At 42.0% G+C, this 25193-nt stretch overlaps 1 protein-coding gene across 2 annotated transcripts in view; it reads left to right on the top strand.

The window, feature by feature from the left end:
• Positions 1-10043, top strand: part of MPPED2 (metallophosphoesterase domain containing 2) — a 109256-nt gene extending 99213 nt beyond the window's left edge. For both annotated transcript variants that reach the window (XM_040609513.1, XM_040609514.1), the window contains exons 5-7: positions 2548-2663; positions 5344-5457; positions 8586-10043. In XM_040609513.1, coding sequence (XP_040465447.1) covers positions 2548-2663; positions 5344-5457; positions 8586-8704 — 349 coding nt within the window. In that variant the 3' untranslated portion in view covers positions 8705-10043. The remainder of the gene's footprint in view (positions 1-2547; positions 2664-5343; positions 5458-8585) is intronic.
• Positions 10044-25193: the final 15150 nt, after the last annotated feature.

Genomic DNA, 25193 nt, shown 5'->3' on the forward strand with positions numbered 1-25193 from the left:
AATGCAGGGACACTTGGTGTGCCCAGTCAGGCAAGGATTCCTTTTTCAATTTTTGCTTTAAGTGAAGATTTAGGAAAAGAATTCATGCTTTAGATGCTGGAAATCTGTGTCTGTAATCCAGGTGTCCTTCCAGCCATACTTTCTCTTCTCCTCCATTTATTTATTTATTTCCGATGAAAATATTAAGTACTCGAGCATCTTTTTTTATGTGCATGCTGCATAATGGGGAAGGCTTCTCAAAAGTTTTCTTACAAGTGGATTCCCATGTGGTGCCCATTAGTCACAGCTAATTACAGAGGCTGGTGAACGAAGAATATATTGGAGCTCTGGTTCCCCTCCTCCTCCCACAGTGCTTCAGAAGAAAATAAAATAAAAAAACCTGCAGACAAATCCAGGTTTTTCTGTGGTTGTAGTCTCCAAAGAGCTCCGGAGAGATCACAGATGTGGTTTCATGTTTCAGGTTTAACTATAGTGTAGTAACTACAGTATTATCTACAGGAGAAATGCAAGTGGGGAAAGAGTCGTTAATTGACAGCGAAAAAAACCAAACACACAGCACATAGGTTGAACTTTTAAGTAGCTGAATGTTTAGCCAAACCGTATTTTAACTTTTAACGGCAGCCCTGAAGGTTACAATTATCTTGATATGTTAAAACCTTAGGAACAGAATAGGAAAGGAAATTTAGATACATGTTTCAGAAGGTCAGTGGGAGAAAAGCAGAAACACTTGTGATTTATTTAAAGGTAAGACACATTCTTCAGTTTTAATTCAGTTGCATACAAATGCAAATAGAAATACAAATGCGTACCTCCTGTGAGGTACACTGACCTTACTTTACAACTTAGGCACTGTTTTAGGTGTGTCAGTGGGTGCACAGTAAGCCAGAGGCAAGAGGTGAAGTTGCATTGTTATGCACATGAGGAACCCATAGCTCACATGAAATGTTTAACTGACATCTAATTTTCCCGTCTTTTGTTACCGTTCATCCAGCATCCAGGAAGTCTGCTAGGTCGAACGAGTTCTTATGTGTGTATAGTATAAAGTACTAGTTCCGTAGGACCACATGGGATGTGTCTTATTATTTGTTACTATGGCTCTAGTGACCTTCCCGCTCCTATATTAGCAGTGCTTGCTGTTTTCCCATTGTCAGGAATTCAGACCATATATATAACTGGGTATAATCTTCATTGGTGAAACTATTGTCTGGAGAAAACAAAATAATTACAAAAAATAAAATTGACGCTATAACCTCATCAGGAAATTTCCACTTAAATGCGTATTTGGGGCTGAAGGAATGTGTAATTTAGAGGGTACAGGAGGCAGATCATATAATGAAATTATGTAGGACTCTTCATGATCTCTCTCTTTTTGACAGGTATGCTTTTCTTTGAGGTTGGTTTGTAGCTGGTTTTTCCTCCCCCAAATTTGATTTCTGATTTTCAGAACTGCAGTACAGTGAAGGCTGCAGGAGTAGCTTGAGCTCTCAGAAAGATGCCCCCAAAGAACTAGGGCTAGTGCAGGAGCGTCCTACCTAGAGAATGAAGTCTAAATCTCTTGCCCCAGCTCTAGGAGACACACGTGGATGAAAACAAAATCAGTACAGTTGTAACAGCTGTACAAAAAGTTGTTAGTAACAGGTGTGAATATTATAGTCTCTCTTTAGAAGAATTGCTCTGTGTACCCCTGATAAGGAAAGGCTTAATTATCATATACCTGCATTAAAATTACTTGGTTTGGCTTTTATACGTTGAAAAAGTACTCCTAGAAGGTTCGCTTTTCATCACTATGTGCTTGGGTTGATGGATGAACCAATGTCTGGAACAATGCTACGCCATGGTGGAGGAGCCTGAGGATCACAGTGTTCCTTAAGAAATACTACATGAATTTTGAATGATATGGTCTCTTCAAATTAATAAGTCATTGTGAGACTAAACATTGTGTGACCAAGACCTCTAGGAGGCTCAAGAGTTCAAAGCCAAGTTACATAACAGTGTTCTGATATTAAGAGTACTGAAAGGAGCAAGTCTGAGTGCAGTGATCCGCTGCAGTGCAGATGCTGCATACAGCCGCTGCATCCCAGCCTCCCTGTTGGACTGGTACCCACTGGCTGCCCTGTGCCCTGAGACATTGACTCTTGCCTCCAAAACGCTTTTGAGATTTTTTGCTTGTTTTGGTAGGTAACATAAGAAAGGTGTTCTTATGTTTAAACATCCTCAAACTTTGGGGAGGGGAAAAAAGAAAAAAGAACCCCATTTTAAATTTGGACTGTGTTGTTTTAACTTGCTTCCCTTTCTCTCTAGTGAGTAAATGCCCCCACAGATGAATACTCTTGAAGTACTAGAAGAGCCTAGGATATTGTTTTGTATTCAAACATATAGGTTAGTGTATGTGTGTATTTGAACCAGTTTGTTTTAGAGGTATCCCCTTCAAAAAGGCTGTCTGCAACTTACCTCTGAGGCACAGAAATAGTTTTAATTCAGAAAAATTGGAGAAGGGAAGAGATTTTGATTTTATACTGATGCAGTTTGTCTTATTTTCCCCCAAAGGACACCATGGTTTAATGGATGGGGCTTTAACCTACCCAGAGGTCAGTCTTTGCTAGACAAGTGGAACCTTATTCCTGAGGGAATTGATATACTAATGACACATGGACCTCCCCTTGGTAAGTGAAACAAAAACTGTGTGTGATTTTTTTGCATGAGAATTTTACTTTCAAATAAGCAAAATTAATAATATTAAAAGCTCTACTGTAATTGTACCCTAACTCAAACCTATGCATTAAGAAGCCTTTTTGGAAGAAATGTAAATTGATGTTTTGGCTTAGCAGATTTCTTAATAAGAAATAAGGTGTTTTCTTAATAAGATTTTTTTTGTTAAACTCAAGATAGGGAAGACCAAATACTTAAGTCTGTAGCCGGTATAGTTTAACATTTTATTTAAGAACAATATTCATCTGACAAATATTTGCCAATGCCATACAATTTTGCAGAAACTGATTAAAACTTTTTTCCACTACAGTGACATGTTACCATAAGGTTTTAGAGTACAGGAGTATGCAGTCACATCTTCTCCTTGATAATGTCCTTGTAAACTTACAATATGTAACAGTCGTTTTAGGGATATTAATTGGCTTATAGCGAACCTGTGAAGGAGTAAAATTATGTTCTTAGGTAACTGTTCCTTACTCAAACTAATGACAGGTGAGCACAACTCCATGAATGCATGATTTGTTTTTTTCATTAAATAGTTGAATTTTTCATTTAGTTTAATTTTGCTTGCTTGGTAAATGTGAGTAATTTACTGAATACCCATTTTAATTCTAAGTTCTAAACTACATTCTAATGGTTTTAAAAAGACACCAGGATGATCATTCAGCAGAGGCAGGAGTACTCAGTTTCTGAAGCTGCTGAAGCCCACACTAAAACCATTTGAAAATTCCTGCTATTTTTCCCTGTCCTGTACCCCACAAGACAGTATCTTATATTATTTACTGCTGTTTTTTAAGACACGTGGCAAGCACTCTTAGTGTTTTAAATATTTCAGTTGGTTTCACAACTGAGCATCTGCCTTTTATAAATATGGTTTATCAAGACAAGAAAGTGTGTCAGTCTCTTCATTACCGTTATTGTTAGTAGACTGATTTTGTCAGCTCTTGAAATCCAAGGGGTCAGATCATCACTTGAAGTCACTGACTTTTGAGATGGTAGTGAGTATAAAAAAAAGCTTTTCAGAATTGCAAGGTGCCGTCATAAAACAGCATTTAAGTGCTACCAGGTTGGCTCAGAGCTTCTCGGTGACCATGGAGTCAGGAATTAATGCATGCTTATGTTTTCTGCCACAATTAAGTTAAGAGTCAGCAATGTAAGCAGAGCTAAGGAAAAAAAAAAAAAAAGTCCAGAAAGTTTTTTGACGAGTAGTATACTTTACCACTCTTTTTATATCCTCGTTACTCTTTTAATACTACTTGGAGAATATTGTAAGATGATCTGCAAATTTTCTTTAATCTGAACTAGAGCTACCAGCATGCTGCTTCAATGAAGCAGCGATACGCCATCCACTGATGGTGGATCGTGCCGGATATTGCAAACCAACGCTTTGAATAGCACTCTTTTAATCTGTTTATTTTCCCAAAGAAGCAAAAAAACCCACAAGCATGCTTATGATGTTTCATGGGTGCTATTTTAAATGGGTTGCTAATTCATCTGCTCTGAATTGGGTTCATATAGAAATGCTGTGATGCTGCAGACACTAACGAGTGCTTTAATTGAGTAAGCGTACTTAAATTTTGGTTTTGATGGAGATAATGGAGGTTCAATTTCAAAAGGTTGGCACTGTATTTTAACTACAGGCACAGATTAGGTGTTAGTACTGTTTCTAAAAGGACGGGCCGTAGGTCTCACCTTGCATGATAGCATTGACAAAATGCTGCTTTTTTTTTTCCTCCATTGAAATACATGTTTTATATTGAAATGTTGCTCCATTGAAATACCGTAAATATGAAGGGAGGTAGAGCTGTAACTGGACTCTGTTCTCTCCAAAATTCAGTCAAGTTCATGCCACAACATGTTTTTACTACCTGGGATAAACTTGGCAGAGGGTGTAATTACTCTAAAGTCAGTAGAAGGGTACTACAGTGGGATGTGGCTCCTGATTGCCCTTTTACTCCTCCTCATTCATCTTGTCCTTCTGATCCTTGTCAACGCTAGTCCAGGCAGCAGACTTCTGTAACACATGATGTCAAGTTTTGTGCATTTTTCCAGATTATCTGTAGGGTTGAGTGGCAATGTAGTCAACTAGCATTAGCTTGTTAAGCAGGTTTGCTACATTGCTTGTGGTTGGTGACCAGGGGCTCAGAATTAACCTGACACTTGCAGACTGTGGTCCTCTGCAAGATGTGCGAGACTGTATTCTAAATCTTTGGGGTGGCAGAGGTACTGCGTTGTAGATCAGATCTTCCTGAAGTGTTTAATTTCTGGAGTAACCATGTAGCTGGCTCAGGAAGCTGACTGCTGTAAGAGCCTGGGGAAGGGGAAGAAAAATCTGCAGCAGTGCCGGGAATAAATGTCCTAGGGTTTCAAGGTGGAAGATGACTTTAAACCCATAGTTTAAAAAAAAAAAAAAAATCACATCCAGAAAAATATTAATGCAGATGGAGGGAGGAAATCTTAAGCAAGACAAAGTGACAGCGAAACATTTCTTAAAAGCCATTGTGTGCTTTAATGGAGAGGTTACGACTACAGATAATGTAATAAACCTTCCATGAATTATGACTTCCTGAAAGACTACGTGAAACCTTACCTGAATAGAGAAAATTAAGAGTATTGATTGCATTTTGCCTTCAGGTTTTCGAGACTGGGTTCCAAAGGAGCTGCAGAGAGTGGGTTGTGTGGAACTGTTGAACACGGTGCAGAGGCGAGTAAGACCCAAACTCCATGTCTTCGGTGGGATTCATGAAGGTAAGGAGCAGCACTGCTCCCCTCTTTGATCTCAGCCTGATTTCAAAGAAGCACATTTTGATGGTGTGTTGCAAAGGATAGATAACAGCATATTGAACTAAAGTAGGGAGGGAGTTGAGGGGAGTGATTGCATGCACAGCACTTTGTAAATTCATGCCAGAATTGACACAGGCTGTTTCAGGAACGTGTGCTACATTTAGCCACCTACATCTTTCACTGTGCAAAGGTGGTTCTATACAGGTTCTTTGAAAGTAGTTCAAATTTTGACAAACTTGGCTAGAGAAACAGATGAGATTCCCCACACTTGCAAGCCAAATTGAAAATTATCCCCATTATTCCAAGCACAGGAGCCAAGAAGTGTGCTAGGAAAAAAAAAAAAAAAAGAAAATCGAAGTCAACTTACTGTCTCAGCTCACCTCCCTCAGTGTATAAGGAAAGGCATAAAGGAGGGCATCTTGAGTCAGAAGTCAGGAGAGATTGCCAGAACTCATTTTGCATACATTTCTAAAACCATCCTACAATACATTTTGTACTGTGTATGTTACCTTCCAGCAGTCTCGTATTTTGGAAGAGATATTTCCCCACTGTCAGTACCAAATCAGGCAGAGTGTGAAGCTTCAGAAACAGTAAGCTCAGTTTGTGGCAGTGGAAGAGGCTGAGAGATAAAATACATTTTGGAGACAATTATTTAATACGACTTTGTAGCTTTCATGTGGCAGAGAGACAAACACTGGGAGTTCTGCCTGAGAGAGAGTGTAAGACTTTGTGACCCTAGAACTCGAAATTACACGTTAAATGCTTCATATTGTCCCCCCTGGAGGTTTCTCCATTGACTCTAACTAGGTTCTTCTTAGGCTTAAAGGTTTGGAGAATTTCATAAAAGAAAAATAAAAAATAGGACAGCTTTCTCAGCTAGTGGTGTTAGTTTTTCCTGAAGCCCTTGTGACTTCCTACAATGAGTTTCATGCCTGGTATCTGTAAATATAGACTTTATAATATATTGAAATGCTGACATGACCTTAAGTAGTATAGTGGCACAAATAGCAGTCTTCTAATGCATGCAGGAAAAGATTGGATGTTTGGTATAAATGTTAATCCTTGCATATAATAAGTGAGTACAGCAAGACTTCCAGCTAAAACGTAAAGTGCCTGCAGCCTTTGTAGGCACATTGGATGATGAAACTTTTAGTTGTAATACTGTTAAGTAATGGGAGAGGAAAGTGTTTTAATGTACAAGATCATTATTATGAGAAAGCACTGAGGAACCACGTGCAGCACCTTAGATCTAAATCTCAGAGGAAAGGTGGCAGCACATATTAAAAGTGAATGTTCAAATGAATTCTTACGAGAATACCAACAAAGTTGTTAAAATCCTGTTTAGTACTTATGCAGAAGACCGAAGAACGGCTTGTTCCAGTACAGAAGGAAATAGCCAAGTGTTAAGAGCATTATAGTACAGTGCAAAATTAATTCTTATCCAGCTCCAGCTGAGGTGAACATGCACCACTTTCCATTAAATCAGTGCAGGTGATGCAGGGTTTTTTTCCTGGTTGATAAGCAAGAACAACTACAAACAAGGTTTTTCCCACCATGAGATGATCTAAATCAAAATTGCCAGTCTAAATAAATAAAGTAAAACAGGCGGACAGTGCAGCAATTCTGAAGTGATTATTCTTTCTGATAGACACTGTGGATAGCTGTATTTATCTTAGCTTTCAGACAGCAATGATCTGTACTGTATCATAATGGTTTAAAAGAAAAACATTTTTCCCCTGCGGGTTTGTGATGGGAAGGTCTCTTCCTCCATGAAACTTGTGATTTTTATTGTTTTGGGATTTTTTTGTTTTTTAAAGTAGTGTTATTTGGTGCCAAATTCTTCCTAGATTTTTTTTTTCTAGCTTCTTCGTTAGCTTTTTGTGGATGTCAGCTGAAAACAATGGCAAAACTTTTTCTCACCTTTTGCACTGGTAGAACTGGAGCCCCTGTCTCCTTATCCTTGAGACAATGTCTCTAAGAGGAGAACTTCTACCTGCTCCATATCTCTGTACTTCTGTTGCCACATTTTCTCAGCTCACATTTGCTGAACGAAGGCTGAGGCGTGGTGCGGTTGATGGGTCGCTATAGTTTGCTCCGCTTGCCTGACATCACCGGAGCGCACAACCCTGGTGTGCCCTGTTCCTCTGCGGCAAGCGGGAGAGGGTGGAGGCCAGCGGAACACCGGCATTGCTGCGGGTTCCTCAGACACGCTCCGAACAAGGGCATTGCCGGCTAGATGTTTAGAAGGTTGAGAATAGTCTTCAGCATCCTGAAACCAACGCCACGGTGTTACTGAGGATCAAGTCCTTGGCATTCTGAAAAGCCTGTGATTAATATTCACTGCTTCTTGGTTTTCTTTTGGGAATGAGTTACCAAGATCCCTTCGTAATGAAAAGCAATCATCTGTTTAACCTTCACCTCCGTTTTCTGCGGAAGCGAGGGGTCATCCATTGACCTCCAGGGCTCCGTCGTGTTATAGCAGCAGATTCCTTTCCTTAGTCATGATTTTCACTGGTAGATAACTTACATATATATATGTATATCTTTAACCTGCTAGTGAGTTTCTGAGGTTTCACAAGCCAGCGTGAGCTCCAGCTTGGCAGTCCTGTGACAAGGAGGTGGATGATAAGGGCAAGCACGGGGAAAGCTTACTAGCTTTGGATCATTGCTCAAAGAAGGGGTTTTGTAGGCAAAATCGAAGTTACTTCTAAAGCTTTTGCTCCTGATTGGTTTTTTTCTTATGACAGACATTAGAGACATGCAAACTACAGCGCACTAATTAATTAGAAAAAGCACGTGTGTGGTTTTGTCTCTGTTTCTGCTGTGTTCAATTGCAACAGGGGATTTTCGATGGAGGAAAAAAGTTTATACATAAAACAAAAGCATCAGTTCTTTCAAAGACAGTACGTTGAGGGTTGGTTGGGTGTTTTTTTTTCAATCAAGCCTTTGTGGCAGCGTTCAAGAACTTGTGTCATTTTGAAGGAATTAATTTTATTCCAAAGCCTTGATCCCACAACAAGCTTTCAGCACAGGTGCCCAAGGGCAGTATCGTTTGTTTATATTACAGTAAGTGTGACACGTTCTCCCTACAGGTTATGGCATTATGACAGACGGTTACACGACGTACATCAATGCTTCAACGTGTACAGTCAGCTTTCAACCAACCAACCCTCCAATTATATTTGACCTTCCAACCCCTCAAGGATCATGAAGCACTACTGCACATTTGGAACTGGGGAAGGTCTATAAACTGCCATTTTCTAATTATAAAACTTACATTCTGTTACATGTTTATTTCAAAAAGCCGGGGAGGTGGGGTGGGGTGGGGGGAGGAGGGGACTTGGGAGAACCATGGGGATTTTGTTTTGGGGTGGGGTTTGGGTTTTTTGGGGTTTTTTTTTGTAAATTGCTGGTACAAAAGAAACAAGAAGAAAAGTTAGAGGTTGTGCTTTTTGGAAATGCAGCATTCATTTTAAATTGATAAAGCATTGTGAATTTGTAAAATGAATTTTGTTTTTCAATAAATTTGCCATTGTAAATTGTTATAGTGTTCTCAAAAGGACAGCCAAGCTTTCTTTTAATAAGTGAGAGACCTTATTTTAATATTATATTATAAGCTAAAAAATAGGCAGCATTTAAAAACACCCAAATTTGCACAACTTATGTTATTGTCGGGGTTTTTTAAGTGTCTTCTTTTTTCCTAGGTCTAAATGTTAGCTTTTCATCTCCATTTATATCAATTTGTTTTTTTAGTAGCACAAACACTATTTTGGGGTCCATTTACCTCTTGATATGTGTGCATATACTGAAACTTGTTTCTGTTAACAGTAGAATGCAGCAAGGGGAGGATAGACTTCTCAGTTGTTTGTCTCTACCTACTATATACGTTAAAGACTGATATAGATAGCCACAGCCTGTATGTGATATCGACCTTTTATTGTTTGTTTTTTAAATTATTTTAGCTTTAAAAGACTGGGGGTGAAAGCTGCAAAGAGCAGGTATTTCATGCAGTAAAAAAAAAAAAAAAAAAAATGTAAATGCGGACTCCTTTTAAATATGAATTTATATATATATGTATTTTTTGTGCATTATAACTAAGCTAGGATTTAATATTGCCAGTATAGCATCTGCAAAATTATGCTGTACAGCACATCTAAATTATGAAGGATGTGACACATTTTCCAAGTGCTGAAGGCCTTCAAGAGCCCGAGTTAAATCTTTGTCATAGTTCAGGCATGTATAAAGTCAAATGGATACAATCAAGCCTAACTAAAATAAGGCTTAGTTGTCCTTTATATTTAAATATTCTTCTTGTCTTTTTATTTCCTTTTCCTTATTTTGCACTGTGTGTAAATGCAATCTCGCTAGCACAAAATATTGTTGCAGATAGTTATTTCTGTTCTACCACTGTAAATGCTATTGAGCTTTGTTCTGTTTTATGTTACCTTGTTAATGGAATTTAGAAAAGCAGCTGTTTCTTTAAATTTATTGTGATATTATATCTAGCGGCCTTTATATGCAAATAAAATTGCAAGATTTTTAAATATGTGGTTTAAAGGAATTTTGCATTTTTCTGTAGCATTAACAGCTGGGGGGGCAGTGCTAAGGGTAAGAAAGAACTTTTCTATTTTTCAATATTTTTTTTTATTGCTTACCATTCACAGGATGTCAGTTGGGACGATAAAGCACTCAAGGCTTTTGCTTCCGTTTTTCTGCCATCCATCTTTCCATTCCTCTTAGACAGAAGAGATTTTGTCTTCCGATGTTATAATTCAGTGCAAGTTTGCACAGTTAAGCCTTATAGGATGCTATTCCAGATGACATGAGGAAAAATTGATTAGGCAGTAACCTTTGTACTTCCTCACTTGGTCATTAGTGCCGTGCTTCAGGTGCCTTGTGCTCATCCACTGTAGGTTAAGAAATGAATAGTCATGGATGAAATACATCACTTTTTATCCGGATCTCCTCTCAGTTTTGTGGCTACAGCGGGATCCACCGCTGGCAAGGGAATTGGAAGGGAGTGTGGTTCAGTCTATGCCTGTAGGATGGCAGACACAACAGGACCTGCTGGTGTTGCCGCAATACAGCTAAAAATGTCGTAACAAATCTTGTTCAAAAAATAGAAGTTATGGGTGTGAAAATCCAGTTTCAAACATGAGAAGGTAAGGCACTGCTTTCATGAATCTGCATCTGCAGTAACGTGAAACAAGATCTGGAAAGCCACAGGGTATTCCCATTTATCTTAGCAGGTTGTTAACTTCTGGCGTTATTTTGATACAAAGGTTGCAGACAGCAAACTCTGGGCTCCCAGGGCAGAGTGGTACTTAGAGAACTGCTGCTTGTGTATTGTGATGCGGTGCACATTACATGTAACCATGGCGTTACGCTGAAATTTTCAGATTTATAAGGCTGCTATACTCAAGACTTCTCTGGGAAAGAAGCTGTTGTACCTCTTAAATCCAATTCTTGGTTTGTACGTGGAATTTCTCATCAGGTTTCCTTTTCTTGTCGGGTTGCCTTATGGAATAGAAAGGCAGCTTCGCTCTTTAATGGTATCTGCCCTGCTTTGCTTGCAGGGCTGATTAATCTATCAGTTGAGCCAAAGGGAAGAAAGTCACCAAACATCCTTCTTCTTGGATGCAGATGCAGGATCTGCCTTGTGGAGTTTTCTTCAGCCAGAAATGGGAAGACCAGGGAATTGGTTTTGGCAACCGCAGCTGTTCGCTGGAAAAGAACATGGCTACATTTAAGAGAGCTGTCCTTCCTCAGATAAAGCGTTTTCTTGGAGCACATAGAAGTCACATATATATATATAGCGCACCTTAGGGCTTTCTCTGTCACTGATCTGTTGCTTGTTGTCACTTCATAAGGAGGAAATACCTATCACCTGTGATGCCTTGGAGTGCCATGAACTTCCAGATGAGAGAGAATAGCCACTGCATCTGGATTGCTCTCCAGCCTCCTGAAGGACCTGGGCCTCTTCACTAGCTAGGACAGGTACAGTCCACGGCTCCAGTCTGCCATTCAGCACTGCAGCTGTCTGCCTGTAGTGCAAACTGGGTTATTCCTAAAGCAAAAATTTTAAGCCAGCAGCTTCGTTCCACCATTTGAACAGCCTGAAGCCTTCTGGCAGCGGATGAGTAAAGGCTGGTGTAAGTGCAGCCAGGCGTCTGACTTAGGTAAGACTGGTAGTGAGAAAATAGCAGAAGCAATGCCTTGAAGAAGAACTCTGCAATAAACTGTAAACTGGTACATGTAGCTGTAGATGTCCTAAAGGTGTGTAACTTCTGGTTTCAGCTGTTTGTGGTCCGGCTTTTTGGCTGTGTGGCGCAGCAGGTACATCAGCGAGTGGTTCTGTGCTGGGATGCGAGGGCTTGAATTAGTAACAGCAGGCTGAGGCTCCACCGTTTAGACAAACAAGCATCAAGGATAGTCGTGGCTTTTTCATCAGCTGGTGTTGGTGCTGAATACAGCTGTTAATTTTAGAGAAATACCTAATCTTCAGCGGCACTTTCTAGGCGTGTTTTCCCTCATTTGTTTTTCTTTTTTTTTAATCTCTGGCTTGGTCAGCTTTACGTTGCAAACTGCTGGTTGTTCAGCACTGACCTTGTCCTTCTCCATGGAAAGACCTTTTTGATTTTATTCCCTCTTTATAATTTTTTTCTTCAATTTTCCTTTGTCCTGTCAGAAACTGATCTAGCTTTTCCTCTTCTGAGAAAGCTATCATTTTGGCTAGTGGCAGTTACCAAAAGGCCAGAAAAACGTTAGCAGTTTGGCTTTTTTTTTCTGTACTCTTTAGAGATTCTGAAATGTATACATGTCAGTCTCTGCTGTCACAGGCAGGTAATTTTCCTTTGCTGGATGCCAGCCATAGCTGACAATCAGGGTAAATGGGGCACAGTGTGATTTGAAGAAGTTTTATTTCACAGGGAGGCAAAAGTGTGATGAATCTGCATCTTGTCAAGGATCCTTCACTACTAAAAGTAGCTCGGTATCTGTATGCAGAATAAACCTTGGATAATAAGTCTTTCTCTGGGGTCTGATCCAAGCCCATTGAACTCACTGGGAGTCTTTCTATTGACTTCAGCTGGCTCTGGATCAGACACCTGGCATCTATCTGGATTGTGTTTCTGTCTATTACTCATCCTTCAAACTGGAGGAGGTGGTCCCTGGTTAACATGCAAGAACCCCTTGCCAGGAAGAGGACCTACCTATTGTAAGTGCTGAATCTTTCCAAGTGATTGATTAACAGCCGCGTAGTCGATTAACCTTTCTTCTTCTGAGAGCAGCTTTCATCTAGTCATCTCGATAAGGCTGAAAGCAGTCAAGGCCTTTATCAGGGGAGGGCTGCAGAACGGGATGTTCCCCAGAGGTGATTGGTTCCCAATTCTCTCTGCATAGTGAATTTAGTGAATTCAGCAGACCTCGAGGTCAAGCATTTATTAGGCTAAGAGACTGTCAAATCAATCTGGTCTACTCCAGGCAAGTTCTACCAGGAGAATGGCTTTTGCCAAGACTCTGTCTAAGAAATAGATTGATGACTAACTCCTGGTTGAAGCTGCCTTTCTCTTTTCCATTTTCCGTGATTCAGATTTTTTCCCCCTTGCTGACACCAATATTTTCTCCCTAGACAAATTTTATTAAGGAAACTCCTGGAAACCATCTGTAATTTAAGTCACAGGGAGACTTCCAAACTCTGTAGCCCTTCCATTCTGTGTTAAATTGACCCAAGGGTTTTCTTTGAGACCTTGCTTTTGACCACACCTGATAGAATTACATTTCTGGAATTTTCTTTTCACCTCTTCTCTTCCTCACCATCCCCCCACCCCCCTCAAAGTTATCTTCTTATTGGGAAGAGAAATGCATTGTAAAAGCTGCGTGGAACAAAGCCTGCAACACAAAGCGGCTCATTTTTTCTTCCCTTTATTTTGAGATATAGATCCTAACTTCCTTGCAGATTCCTCATTTGCAGTAGCCGGTCTTCTATGCACCGTCATCGTTGCTAATTTACATTCACATACTACTCAGATATAATCCTGTTATGATCAGGCTTGGACAACTGTGTCAGCTGTCAGCCCTTGTAGGACAGACTACACACTTCTGCAGGGTGTCCCAGCCGTCAGAGCTACAAAAGCACAGAGAAAGGGACTCTATAAATAAGCGCAGCCTAAGTGCAACCCAGAAGACTAAAGTCTCGGGTTTTAACATTTTCATCTTCGGTTCCTGTCAGCCTAATCAAGAGAAAACGCAAGAGAAGTCTGAGTGAGTTTAGTGCACTAAATCGGTTTTCAGTCATCCATATTGATTTATTTTTTCCTCATCTGGTTATTGCTTTCCACACTTCCATCTCTGGCTTGAGTCAGCCGGTTTTGTAATGATTCAATTAGGATATGGCTATAAGGATACATCTTGTTTTGGTTTACCTCTGAAGTTCTGAGGAAGTTTTCCTCAGGCTCAGTTTGCTTGTTGTTGATTATAGAATGGAAGCAGAGTCGTCCTTCGTTTCTTCTAGGCAGCAATTCTCACTACACAATTTAGTCGTGTATTTTGTACCTAAGGTTTACATTCATGGAAGAGGATCTCACAAAAACATGGACCTTAGTTTAGGATAACTGAATGAATGGGCTGCGTTCATCTCTTCCTTGGGCGGTGGGTAGATGGCTCAGGGGTACGGTAGGACTTGTCAGCTTTGTGAACTGAGGAGGTAGGACTGCAGGAGTCCTAAGTGTTTAGGTAAACTACAAAGCATTCAAGAGTAAACTTGAAAGTATAAACTGAAAAGTATAAAAGAAAAGACTTCAAGTCTTCCTCACATCCCATTAAAGTGTATTTTTGTACTACTGTTACTATTAATGTGGCTCAAATATGTCAATCTATTGCCACGGGCTTTCAGTGATGGACCGCTAGAAAAGGAACAGCATAGCAAATGTAAGGGGTTTGCATACTGTGTACAAGCGTTTTCAACATTCACTGTCGTGTGAGTATTTCAGCAAAATTATTTTTTCTTTTCCAGCTGATGAGAGTCACTGCAATTGGAGGGAGGAAGAGTGTAACTTTTTTGTTAACTGTCAGTATGAGATAGTATTGCCCAAAGTCAGCATGGATTTGGTTCCTTTGGGAGTTTATTATGCAAATAACAAGGGATCTCCCATGTGAGGCTGAATCTAAAGGGACAGGATGCTGAAAAGGTAGGAGAAAAGGAGTCTCTGGGGTTAATGGATTGAAAAGTGACTGGATTGCCCAAGATCACACAAGACACCCCAGAATCCTAATAACTGAACCTGCAGCTCCTGAGGTGTGTTCTAGCTCTTTAATTACAGTTACCAGTTTTGTATGCTTTCCTTTGCAAATAGATAGAGAAACCAATACCTTTGTTACCCCAAGAACAAAGCTGCTGCTATGAAAATCATCCCGGCATCCTGAAACACAAGCTGGCTTGTGACAGGCAAGACTTCCAGCTAGACTGAAAACAAAAATCAAAGCCAGTTCCTGCATTTTTAATCAAGCTAGAATAGAGGGAAAGTAAACTGGTAAAAACAAGCTCTTGGTAACAGAATGAGCAGTCTCTATTAGATGCACAGCAAAACCTTTATCAATCATCTTAAAGCGTTAAAGTGCATCTTATGTTTTTTCTTCAGCAGGCAAATAAGTGACGAATTAGCTTAGTCCAAAGTCTGAAGATGATCACTATCATAGATTCTTTAAAAGGTCTGAAGCAGGTACAAAATCTTTACATTACTGTAAGATACAGACTACAGCTCTGTCAGTAACACCACATCGTTATTGGCTTTGTGTTATAAGGTATCTAGAGAATTTTGGAGACAACGTATTTGAGCATCATATTGACACTATAAGGCATCTGGCTCAAGCCCAGCTCAGGCTGGGAGAATAGTTCCTAAGAGGAGCTAAATTGTATTGATTAAGGTCTCCTAATGAACAGAACAACTTCTTGTACAAAATGCTATTGAATTTACTGTAGACTTAAAACTACAAAATACATAGGCTTATTATTCTTAATCAATTATAGTAGGTATAAAACTCTGAAATTCAATAGCTATATCATCTTAAAATGAAACTCAAGGGGTTTATTTTATCTTTGATTTGTGTTTCTATTATCAAACCGAGGCCAGATTTTCAGATATCTTTATGTTGCCAGGATCATTTGAAAAATCTGACTGGACACCCCACCACTTTGGTGGCATTTCAGTACATCACCTGACAGTATCTAGAAGTATGTAAAACAAAGTAATCTAGCTTTGTGACATGTCCTGTGCAAAAAATCTTACCTGTTGCTCCAGGATTTCTTTGGAGCTACTGCAGTTACCAGTCAGAGTTAAGCACAGGGGATAGTGGCAGATAAAATTTACTGTTGTTAGTATAATGCCCTACAGCAAACAATCTGCTGTGAAGATACCTGCTCGGCTATGCAGATACCTGCTCTGAGAAGCCACGGCTCTCATTTGCCTGACAGTGGCACTCCAGGCAAAGCTAAGACCTTGACTTGGTGTTACAAGTCCAACATGGTGAGAGAGCTCCTGTACTGTGAAGCCCAAGTCAACCAAGAATCAGGGAAAGCAAAAAGCTGGTGACTATGCTGGTTTTACTCTTGGAGCAGTCATGCAACAAAAATTAAGCTAATGGGCCACAGTCACACCGGTGACCTGTGGCCAAGCTAAGGACTGAATCTTTCTTTCCTGATCTGACAGCTTGCTGCTGCTTGCTTCCCCACAGATTTTTATTTGGAAAGATCTCACAATGAGAATGAGCCAGCTTCCTACTCTGAAGTCAGACTGAATTTCCAGGCTTAAGAACAGAGGCTGTAACTGCTGCAAATGTTGGACAAACAGTATTTTGTGACTTCTTTAAGGAAATCTTCCCCCTTTAAATAAAGTTTGCCAAGGGTGTGTGCCAAAGTGCCCAGGACAGGAAAAATTTACAGACCATCCCACCTCAGATATTTTGTTGTTTGGGTCGCAGGGTCAGGTGTTGGGTTTTGTTGTGGTTTTTTTTTGTCGTGGTTGGTTGGTTTTGTTGTTGGTTTGGTTGTTGGGTTTTTTTTGTGAAGTAGTTCACAAGGCATAATTCCTTGGGTAAGAAGTGCTCTTTGTTGAAATCTTAATCCCAGTTTAATGTTTTTAAGACCAGCCAGTCGGACTTCTATACAACATGCAGTAATATTTTTTTTTCTTAAACTGTGTTTTGATAGATGTAGCTCCCTGCTGTAAAGACATGCTCGAACAATGGGGGCAGGTAAGCAGCATGGTTGTGCCGATGATTTAGAGTTTGCTGGCTTTTATATGGAACAAGAGGAAAGCTGGTCAGGTGTCAGCAGTCATTACCTTCTGTCTGTGATGTGCTTTCCCGACACAGTGGCACTTGAGAGACTGTTTTGTAACTACGTTACTATGAAAACAGACTTTTCCAAGGTACGAGTTATCTATCCAGAGTGTAGTAACCATATGCAGACAACCCAGCTGTAGCTGTGGCTTTCACTAGTATTGTTTACAGGCTTGAATATTTGTATAAATGCCAATTAAGCTGTGGTAGCATTATTTGTCACAGAAAGCTTGGCCACGTAACGAAAATACCTCCGTTTCTGTTGCCAGTTTGGAGAGGACTTTTACTGCACTAAATCAGCCTTGCAGGATTGCAGTAAGGAGTTTCGGCATTTCTGTGGAACTGATTTTGTGACGGTGGTGATACTGCTGCTGTGGGTCAGGGATGTGGGACTGGGTGCTATGAAATCACTGCCGGAATAGCAAGACCTCACGGGTTATAAGAAGAGCACTTCCATCTGAAGGAACAATCTTAAAGCCCAAGAATATGGCAATGGATGAAATACTGGGAATGTGGTTAGAAGGAGATAACGTGAAATTTACTCCCTCCTCCAAATATACATTCAAACAAGAACGTCTTTGTCCGAAGTAAGTTTGACCAGCAACAATTACAGCACTGATTTTAGAAATTAATATGAAATGCAGTGCAAGTGCCTATGAATCATCCTGTCTATTAATTTGTATATTTGGTTACTGGCATGGCTGTCTGTGCTTTTCTGGCCTCTAGAAATGGGTGCGTAGGCATGCTGTTGTGTATTTGTTGCTATACGTACAGGCTGACACTGCGACGATAATTTGATACATCCACAGTAAGCAGCAGGTGACCTGCCATGTAGGTCAACTGGTTCTTCGAGACAAGATAGTGGCTCTTCATAGCAAATGAAGCCTCCCTAATCTTCAACCATTGTCCATTTACACATGAGCAAATAGGTTAAACTGTTCGTAAAACGACAGAATCATACCAAAGAATAATGCAAAGTGGCAGTAGCAAAACTGAAAAGCAGTCCATTATCTTCTGCTCTAGGTAGTACCTGCCAGCGTACTGAAGACGGAGTACAGTATTGCATAACGATCAAGTTAATGGGTGTGGGGAAACAGGGTTATTCAGAAGAGAGGTTTGCCCTTATTCCTCCTGCCAGGGGACACCAGCACTCCCGTGACAGCCCTCCAGAGCTCAGTGCAGCCCGTCACTGGTTTCCTGCGAGCAAGGACCCCAGCCCAACAACCAGGTGCCCCATTACACTACAGTTGTGTCTCTGCATAAAAAAGCAGCGAGTTTCGTTGCATGATCAGTTCCTGTTTTCCTTCCTACTCCTTTGGGGTCCAGTCAGTACAGTATCCTTGCAATCATACAGCACGTTTCCTCCGAGGTTACTCCTGCCACGTGGCTGAGCACTGGGGAACACTGCAGGTTCCCCTCGCCAGCACCTGTGACTCCCTCCAGCAGCAGGAATGGGTGCCTGAAACGGCAGGGGAGGGAAAGCAGTAGGCGGTAGCAGTATGTTTGACGGCGTGTTTGCACGCGCAGCAGCACGGTATCCCTCCAGGATAGAAACAAGCATGAGAAAGCATCAGTATTACTCTATGAAACAGGAGTGATTAACTGAGCCAGGCAATTTCCCGGCCCCCCTTACACTCTAGAAAGCTGCTCTGGTCCTATAATAATCATCCAACGTTTTCTTTCCATTTGGGTAGTTTGTCCGATATAATTCAGCCAGGACTTACAGCTCATCCATCCTGTAATCGGTCACCATATGCTTCACATCTGGTCCTACAAAAAAAGCCATATTACATGTATGATGGCAACTATTTTAGGGGACAGTCTCCAGAGACCCATAAGTGTGACTAGCAGCCTTGACAGTTTAGCAGTTTCATTAATCAGCATTAAAACCTCATTTTACTATTACAGGCATAATTACTACTAGCTCAAATGATGACTAAAATAAGCAATTTCACGAGTTTTGTTATTTAGCAAGCTGATATAGCCAATTTTTTTCTAAGATGTAGGCACTTAAAAAAAAAAAAAAAGCCAGCAGCAAGTCCACTACTTTGTCTCATCAAAAGTCATTGGACCAAATTGACCCCATCAGTGATGGCAGAGCAGAAGTGTATTTAATTGGAAAACAAGAGCAGGATGTAGACTCCTTCATAGTTATGTTTCTCAGAATTCAGATCTCTGGTTTGTCACAGGAGAAGGTGCTGTGTTAGGGTTGCCTGGAATATCTGAATATCTGCTCTCGGGAGAATATTTCAGTTTACAATCGGGATCTGACTCTAGCTTTTGTCTGAGAGGTGGAGGGAAAAGAAAAAAGAACTCAGTTGGCAGACAGCAGTATGCAGAGAGAGCGTGTCTGCTCTTGCCTCGCACACCCCATCCTGGAACCCACCGGTATTTAAACCTTGAAACATTTTGGTTTGTATACGTTTGCTATACAGGATTGAAACTTGATACAAATCCTTTACTCTAAATACTTGACGTCTTCCTATGAGGGTAAAACACAGGAGCCTGGATTACTCACCAGTTGCCACATGCAATTCCATGTGTCTATTGTCCTTCTCCAGTGCCCCAACAGCCTTTCTTCAACATACCTTCCCCTAAACATCCATAGGAGGAGGGTGTGCGAGCTGGACAAGTACAGTCTCATTTCCAATAGTTCATGCTGTCAGACAGCTGCCTGCCAGAAGTCAGCCTGACAAGCTAAGGGAAAAATCCTTAAAAAGAGCCAGAGAATAATAATTTGGTTCTCTCCTCCATTACCCACCGAATCAACGTTCACCCTGTGGCCCGTGCAGCACTGCTGACAGCTTTTGCCTTCACCAGCTGCAGGTCCTCAGCCTTTGAGAGGACTCCCTTGTATGCCACCACTGAATGGGCAGACTTCATCCTCCTTAAGTAAAATGCTTTCTTCCCTACTGAAGAAGAGTTGCTTTCCATCAAATTTAGTGGACACTTAGGATGTCTGGACCCCAGATTCAGTGTAGCAGTAAGGAATGTGTACTGCCCTAAAGCCTTGGCAGGATAAGGGCTAATTTCCAGGTGGCTGGTTCTAATGGGAAACCCTCTAAAAGTGCACTGGAATTGTGAATGTGCCTCTGCTCTGTGTATGTCCTGCAGGCACCTCTTCAAGAGCAAATAATTCCTTCAGCACTTGCAGCTGAAATTTCCCTTTTTCCTGCTGATGAGCAGAAAGTAGTTTCATTCTCCCAGCACAAGGATGATGAAACCTGGTTTTGGTGGGCAGGTTTTGGGTACCCCGCATCGCGAGGTGTGATGTACCCGTTCTAAATGGGCTGTGTTACAGCTGCAAAGCAATGGAAGATGTTTATCCCAGGCACTGCACTCAAATTGGATTTACTCCATATCCTACCTTTAAATAAGGTAGTTATTGGGGTAAACGGGCAGGGATGCTGGCCCAGGGCTGCCCTCTGGAGTCCCTTTAAAGGCCACCCGTTTTCTTTCCTGGCTGGCTCCCTGCCAGGTTAGAAACTGGAGCAGGAGGCACTGGAGATCCCTTGAAAAACTGTCATTTTTTCAAACTGCCAAGAACTGTGATGCTAATCAAGGAAAACATGGGAGATGTACTGGATTCTTTACATGAGTAGGTCTCCAGGGTTGAAATTTATTTTAAGCTTGTGCTTATTTTTAGAAAGTTTCTTGCTGTTGTTGTCAAACCTATGCTAAAGCAATTATTGTCTGCGAGGGTCACCCGGAGTTCAGCCCGACTGAAAACCTACAGCAGGGCTGTGAATGGCCTGATGGCTGCAGAGCAGCCTGCACAGGCTGTCACTTAAAGAAACAGGGCGGCATCCTTCTTGCCTCCCTGGCTTTTTTTTTTTTTGTCTTTCTTTTTTCTTCAAATGAGAGGCAGGTTTGGACCCTTTTCTTTAATTACGTTAAGCCATACTGTTGAAAAGCCTCTCCCAAGTAGTCAGCTCCCTCCCCCCATGCAAGCCCTGACCTGTATGTGGGGGGCAGCTCCATCCTCCTTTTGCATGGCCCTGAACAAGCCATTATTAGGTTTCAGAGCAACCCGCTGACACGAGATCTGTTTTGACATATGGTCTAAAATGGCTGGACCAAGATATAGGCAAAGTTACAGCAAGCAAAAGCCAAGATGAGAAACAAGCATGACCATCTAATGAAACCCCTCACATGTGCTTTTTTCCCCCTTGATCAGCTGCTGGCCTGCAGTTGTCCCTCTCCTGTCCCTCCAAAGTGGTGGCCATGGACTTGCGCTGCTCCAGCACCTGTGAAAGTGAGCGCTGTCTTAGCCAAGGTCTGCCGCCGCCGTGCAGCTTCGTTTTAATTTTCGTGTTCTCTAATGACTACACAGTTCCTTAAATAATATTTTTACATTTAGACAAGTTAAGAGACTCATATTTCTACTCAATCCCTTGGCTGGGGAATTATTCTGAGCAATGCAAGTCAGCTGTTCCTGCATGTGAAAGCTCTGGTGCTGAGAACTTGCATAGAGGGAGAAGCCTGTGCTGGGGAGAAAGAGTGCGGCAGGAACAGCGGGGCTCCTGGGCTGGCGCTGCAAAGGGAAGAGAAGGATTTCATGAAGCTGCGTCAGGGCACTACAGCCCTCCTGTCCACCACAGGAGGACTCAACAACCCAAGTAAGTACCATATTCCTTGTGTGAAAGCCATATTCATTGTTTTTCTCCCTGCTGTAAAAAAGCAGAATACACGTGGGGCCAGAGCTGTCCTGAAATGCATTATTTTTTAACAGTTCTGCTCCAGACAAAAGTAGGATGGCTACAGCTGTTGTTTTCTGGGGGGGGTGGGGGTGGAAAGATTTAAAAAAACAACAGAAAAATCAGAAAACTGCTTTCTTTCCTGACCTACCTCATGCACTTTTTGAAGCACACCGTCCACCGCTGTGAAGCTGCACGCTTTGCTGAGGAGCTAAATGGCGTCATTTAGAGCAGCTGCAGGTGGAGGGCTACTTTACATATGTGTATTTTTCTATGTATGTAGTCGTACAACATCATTATGTTTTCACTTTTACATGTGTGTGTGGGTGTATATACACCAAAAATGAAAGCATGTTTGTTCTTTGTGCGTTGACAAGCATCCGCAGGTGTTAAGGCATGATTTGATGGGATATGTGCGCACACAGAGATGCAGACTTCGGGGCCTGCTTGCATGATAGTCAGCCAGGAGGGGATTTAATAACAGGGCTCAAGAAGTTGCAAGGGAGATTTATTTTTAACTTCTCAGTCATTCATCGAAAATACCTGCCCACAGATAAATCTGTTAACTCCAAGAGTCATGATTACAGGCAGTCCTCAGGACAGACCTCTTAGACAATACAGAAATGCCACAATTATCATCACAAACAGATTTTATTAGGTACTGTGGAACTGCAGAAGAGCAGGTGGGGCCTGATCCTGCAGCTAGTGGCATCAAAGGTTTTGTCACTGATCTGCAGGAGAGCTCTGGTACCTCTAATGCTAAGTCAGGCACTAGAGTTTTATTTGGTAACAGAGAACAGAAACAAAATCAGTATTCTGATACCACCCTTTGGTGGAAATATAATACGTTCTGTTCTCTGATCATCATTCTCATATTTACTAATGAGAAGTATGTGTACTAGGTAAGAATGGCAGGATCAAAATAATTCCCTGATGGAGAGATTGAGGCTTTCAGGAAAGGGTCAGTCTTTATTGCCGTGAGGTTGCTGTCAGCATAAATAATTATCATGAACTTCAACTTCAAGCAATCAAACTTCATCATATTGAAGGGGCCCCATTAAATGCTCAGATTGTTCTTAATTTGATCTAGTGCAGTCAATTCCTTAGGGAGGGAAAGACTGCACAAAATCAATACAGCATTGCAGAGGAAGCCGAGGTGTCTTGGTCATGTCTGCCGGAGGAAGCAGAACCGTCGGAAGGAGGGGAGTTTGTATCTGTCCCGCCGGGACATGAGGGCAATAAAGCCCATGAATTGGTCAGAAGTCCTTGCATTGCTTGGACCAGATGATGATTTTTGAAGACAGCTCGGCTGAAGGTAAATCAGACTCAAAGCAGCATTTCTTCTAAAGCTCCGCTGAGGTGGTATTAAGCTCCTGGTTTAGGTTTCCTTGTTTCCCAGTTCTTATCCAACCAGTTTTCATGATGGTATCTGGGCTGCCGTGAGGATGCTTTTGCACCACTTGCTGCACGCAGCTGGCAGGCTGCTGGGGAGATGGCTGCTGCCTCGCCTCGCGTTTAACTACCTCTGTCTTCAGAGAGAGGCAAAGAGTGATGCAGGTTTCAGTGCACCTTATGTTCCCTCTCAGTTTATAGTTCTGCAAGTCAGAATATGCTGCTGGCTTCAATTTATTGTTTTTTAAATCTCCACTCATCACTTTCTTTAGAGTTGATAGTGAAATACTACACATTAAAAGAGAAATATCCTGGATTTGTGGGCAAAACTAAGAATCAAAATCTAACTCACTAGGTCGAGCTTTAATATTCATCACTTTTAGACTTATTTAACCATACTGCTTGGCCCTGTATCGCAGTTTAACCCTGGCCGGCAGCTCAGCCCCACGCAGCTGCTTGCTTCCCCCCCGGTGGGATGGGGGAGAGAATCGGAAGGGTAAAAGTGAGAAAACCCGTGGGTTGAGATACAGTTTAATGGGCAAAGCAAAAGCCGCACATGGAAGCAAAGCAAAGTGAGGAATCCCTTCCCCCCTTCCCCCCTCCCCAGGGGCAGGCAGGTGCCCAGCCACCCCCAGGACAGCAGGGCTCCGTCACACGTAGCGGTGACTTGGGAGGACAAACGCCGTCACTCCCAACGTCCCCCCGTCCTTCTTCTCCCCCAGCTTTCCATGCCGAGCGTGACGCCGCATGGGATGGGATGTCCCTTTGGTCCGTGGGGCTCGGCTGTCCCGGCTGTGTCCCCTGCCAGCCCCTGGTGCCCCCCAGCCTGCTGGCTGGCGGCTGAGGAGCAGGAAAGCCCTCGGCGCTGGGCAAGCGCTGCCCGGCGTGAGCTAAAGCATCCCTGGCCACCAGCGCTGTTTGCAGCACGGATCCCAAACACGGCCCCGCACCAGCGACCGCGAAGGGAATTAAACTCTCCCAGCCAAAACCAGCACATGAGGGCATATGCCAGAGCACAGAATAAGGAGACATTTTCACCTGAATACTGGCATCTCCAGTGCAAAGCGGGCCGGCAGAGCCCGAGCAGTTGCACATGGAGCACCCAAGTCAGGCAGAAGAGACGGAACATGGCCCGGTGCTGGTTTTGGCAGAAGCCTCACAGTAAGATGATGTGCTTTGCTGGGTAAGGTGGAAGATGTGACATTCCCAGCTGGCAACTGCTGGTAACTTAATACTCCCAGACGGAGACTGAGGGTGATAGGACATGCCCAGCTGGTAGCCAAGGCTTGCCTCGGTGTGTTCCCATTTCTACATGGGGCTTCTCTATACAATGAGGAGGGGTGGGTGAAGTGTAATAAAGCAGCTGGTCTATTAGAAGATAAGCTTTGTGGAGAATAGCACAAACGTGCAGAATCCCCTTAATCTTGAACTTTATTACCCTAGATAATAGGCTTTGGTAGTGACAACAATCAGCTGAAACACAGAATTGTCTTGGCTCCCATGGCACCTGCCGTGTCAGTCAGTCAAAAGCCATCTTGTGCCGCACAAATAAAGTGTCTGCTTGGTCTGAGCAGGCTAAAAGTTTTGTTTATTATGAAAAGGCCAGGGAAAGCTGGGCATCCTCCCTCTGCCGATCTAAGCGTGCACTCTGAACCTGCTGGGGGGAAAGGCTAAAGCAGTATGAAAGCCTGCTTGCTTCCGTTACCTCCCAGCAGCAGGAGCAAGGCGTCTTTTGTCCACCAAAGCCTACTTGAAAGGGTAGGGGTTGTTATTCCTGCTCTGGATTACATCAAGTTTCCCGATATTCAGAAAAAGGAAATATGAAATCTATTGGTAAGATCTTTATCTGTGTCATTTGCAGTATCTCTGACATAAAATTAATTTAGTTATCTCACGTACAATTCAGAAGAAGCATCTTGTTCTCTTTTTGGTGGAAAACCCAGATCCCCAAAGCCCAGTGCACATGTACGATACCCACTCCTGTAAGTGGGCAGGTACAGGCAGCTTTCAGATGAAAAGGTGTTTTACTTCGTAAATGGCCTTGGCTTTCTTAATTTTTCTGGGCTTTTTTAAAAGTTTTTTTGTTTTTCCAGTCATAGATAAAAAATATGAGGCAAAAAATGAAATCTGCTTACTGCAAGCTGTTCTTCTGTTTAGAAATACTTCAATATAAACTTCAGTTAAAAGAATAACTATGAAGTAGCAGAGGGTAATTTAAAAATCATGAGAGAAAAGAGTAGTTCTAACAGAAATTTGTGCCAATTATTTCAACTT

The sequence above is a fragment of the Falco naumanni genome, chromosome 10, assembly GCF_017639655.2.
Source record: "Falco naumanni isolate bFalNau1 chromosome 10, bFalNau1.pat, whole genome shotgun sequence".
Taxonomy (NCBI): domain Eukaryota; kingdom Metazoa; phylum Chordata; class Aves; order Falconiformes; family Falconidae; genus Falco; species Falco naumanni.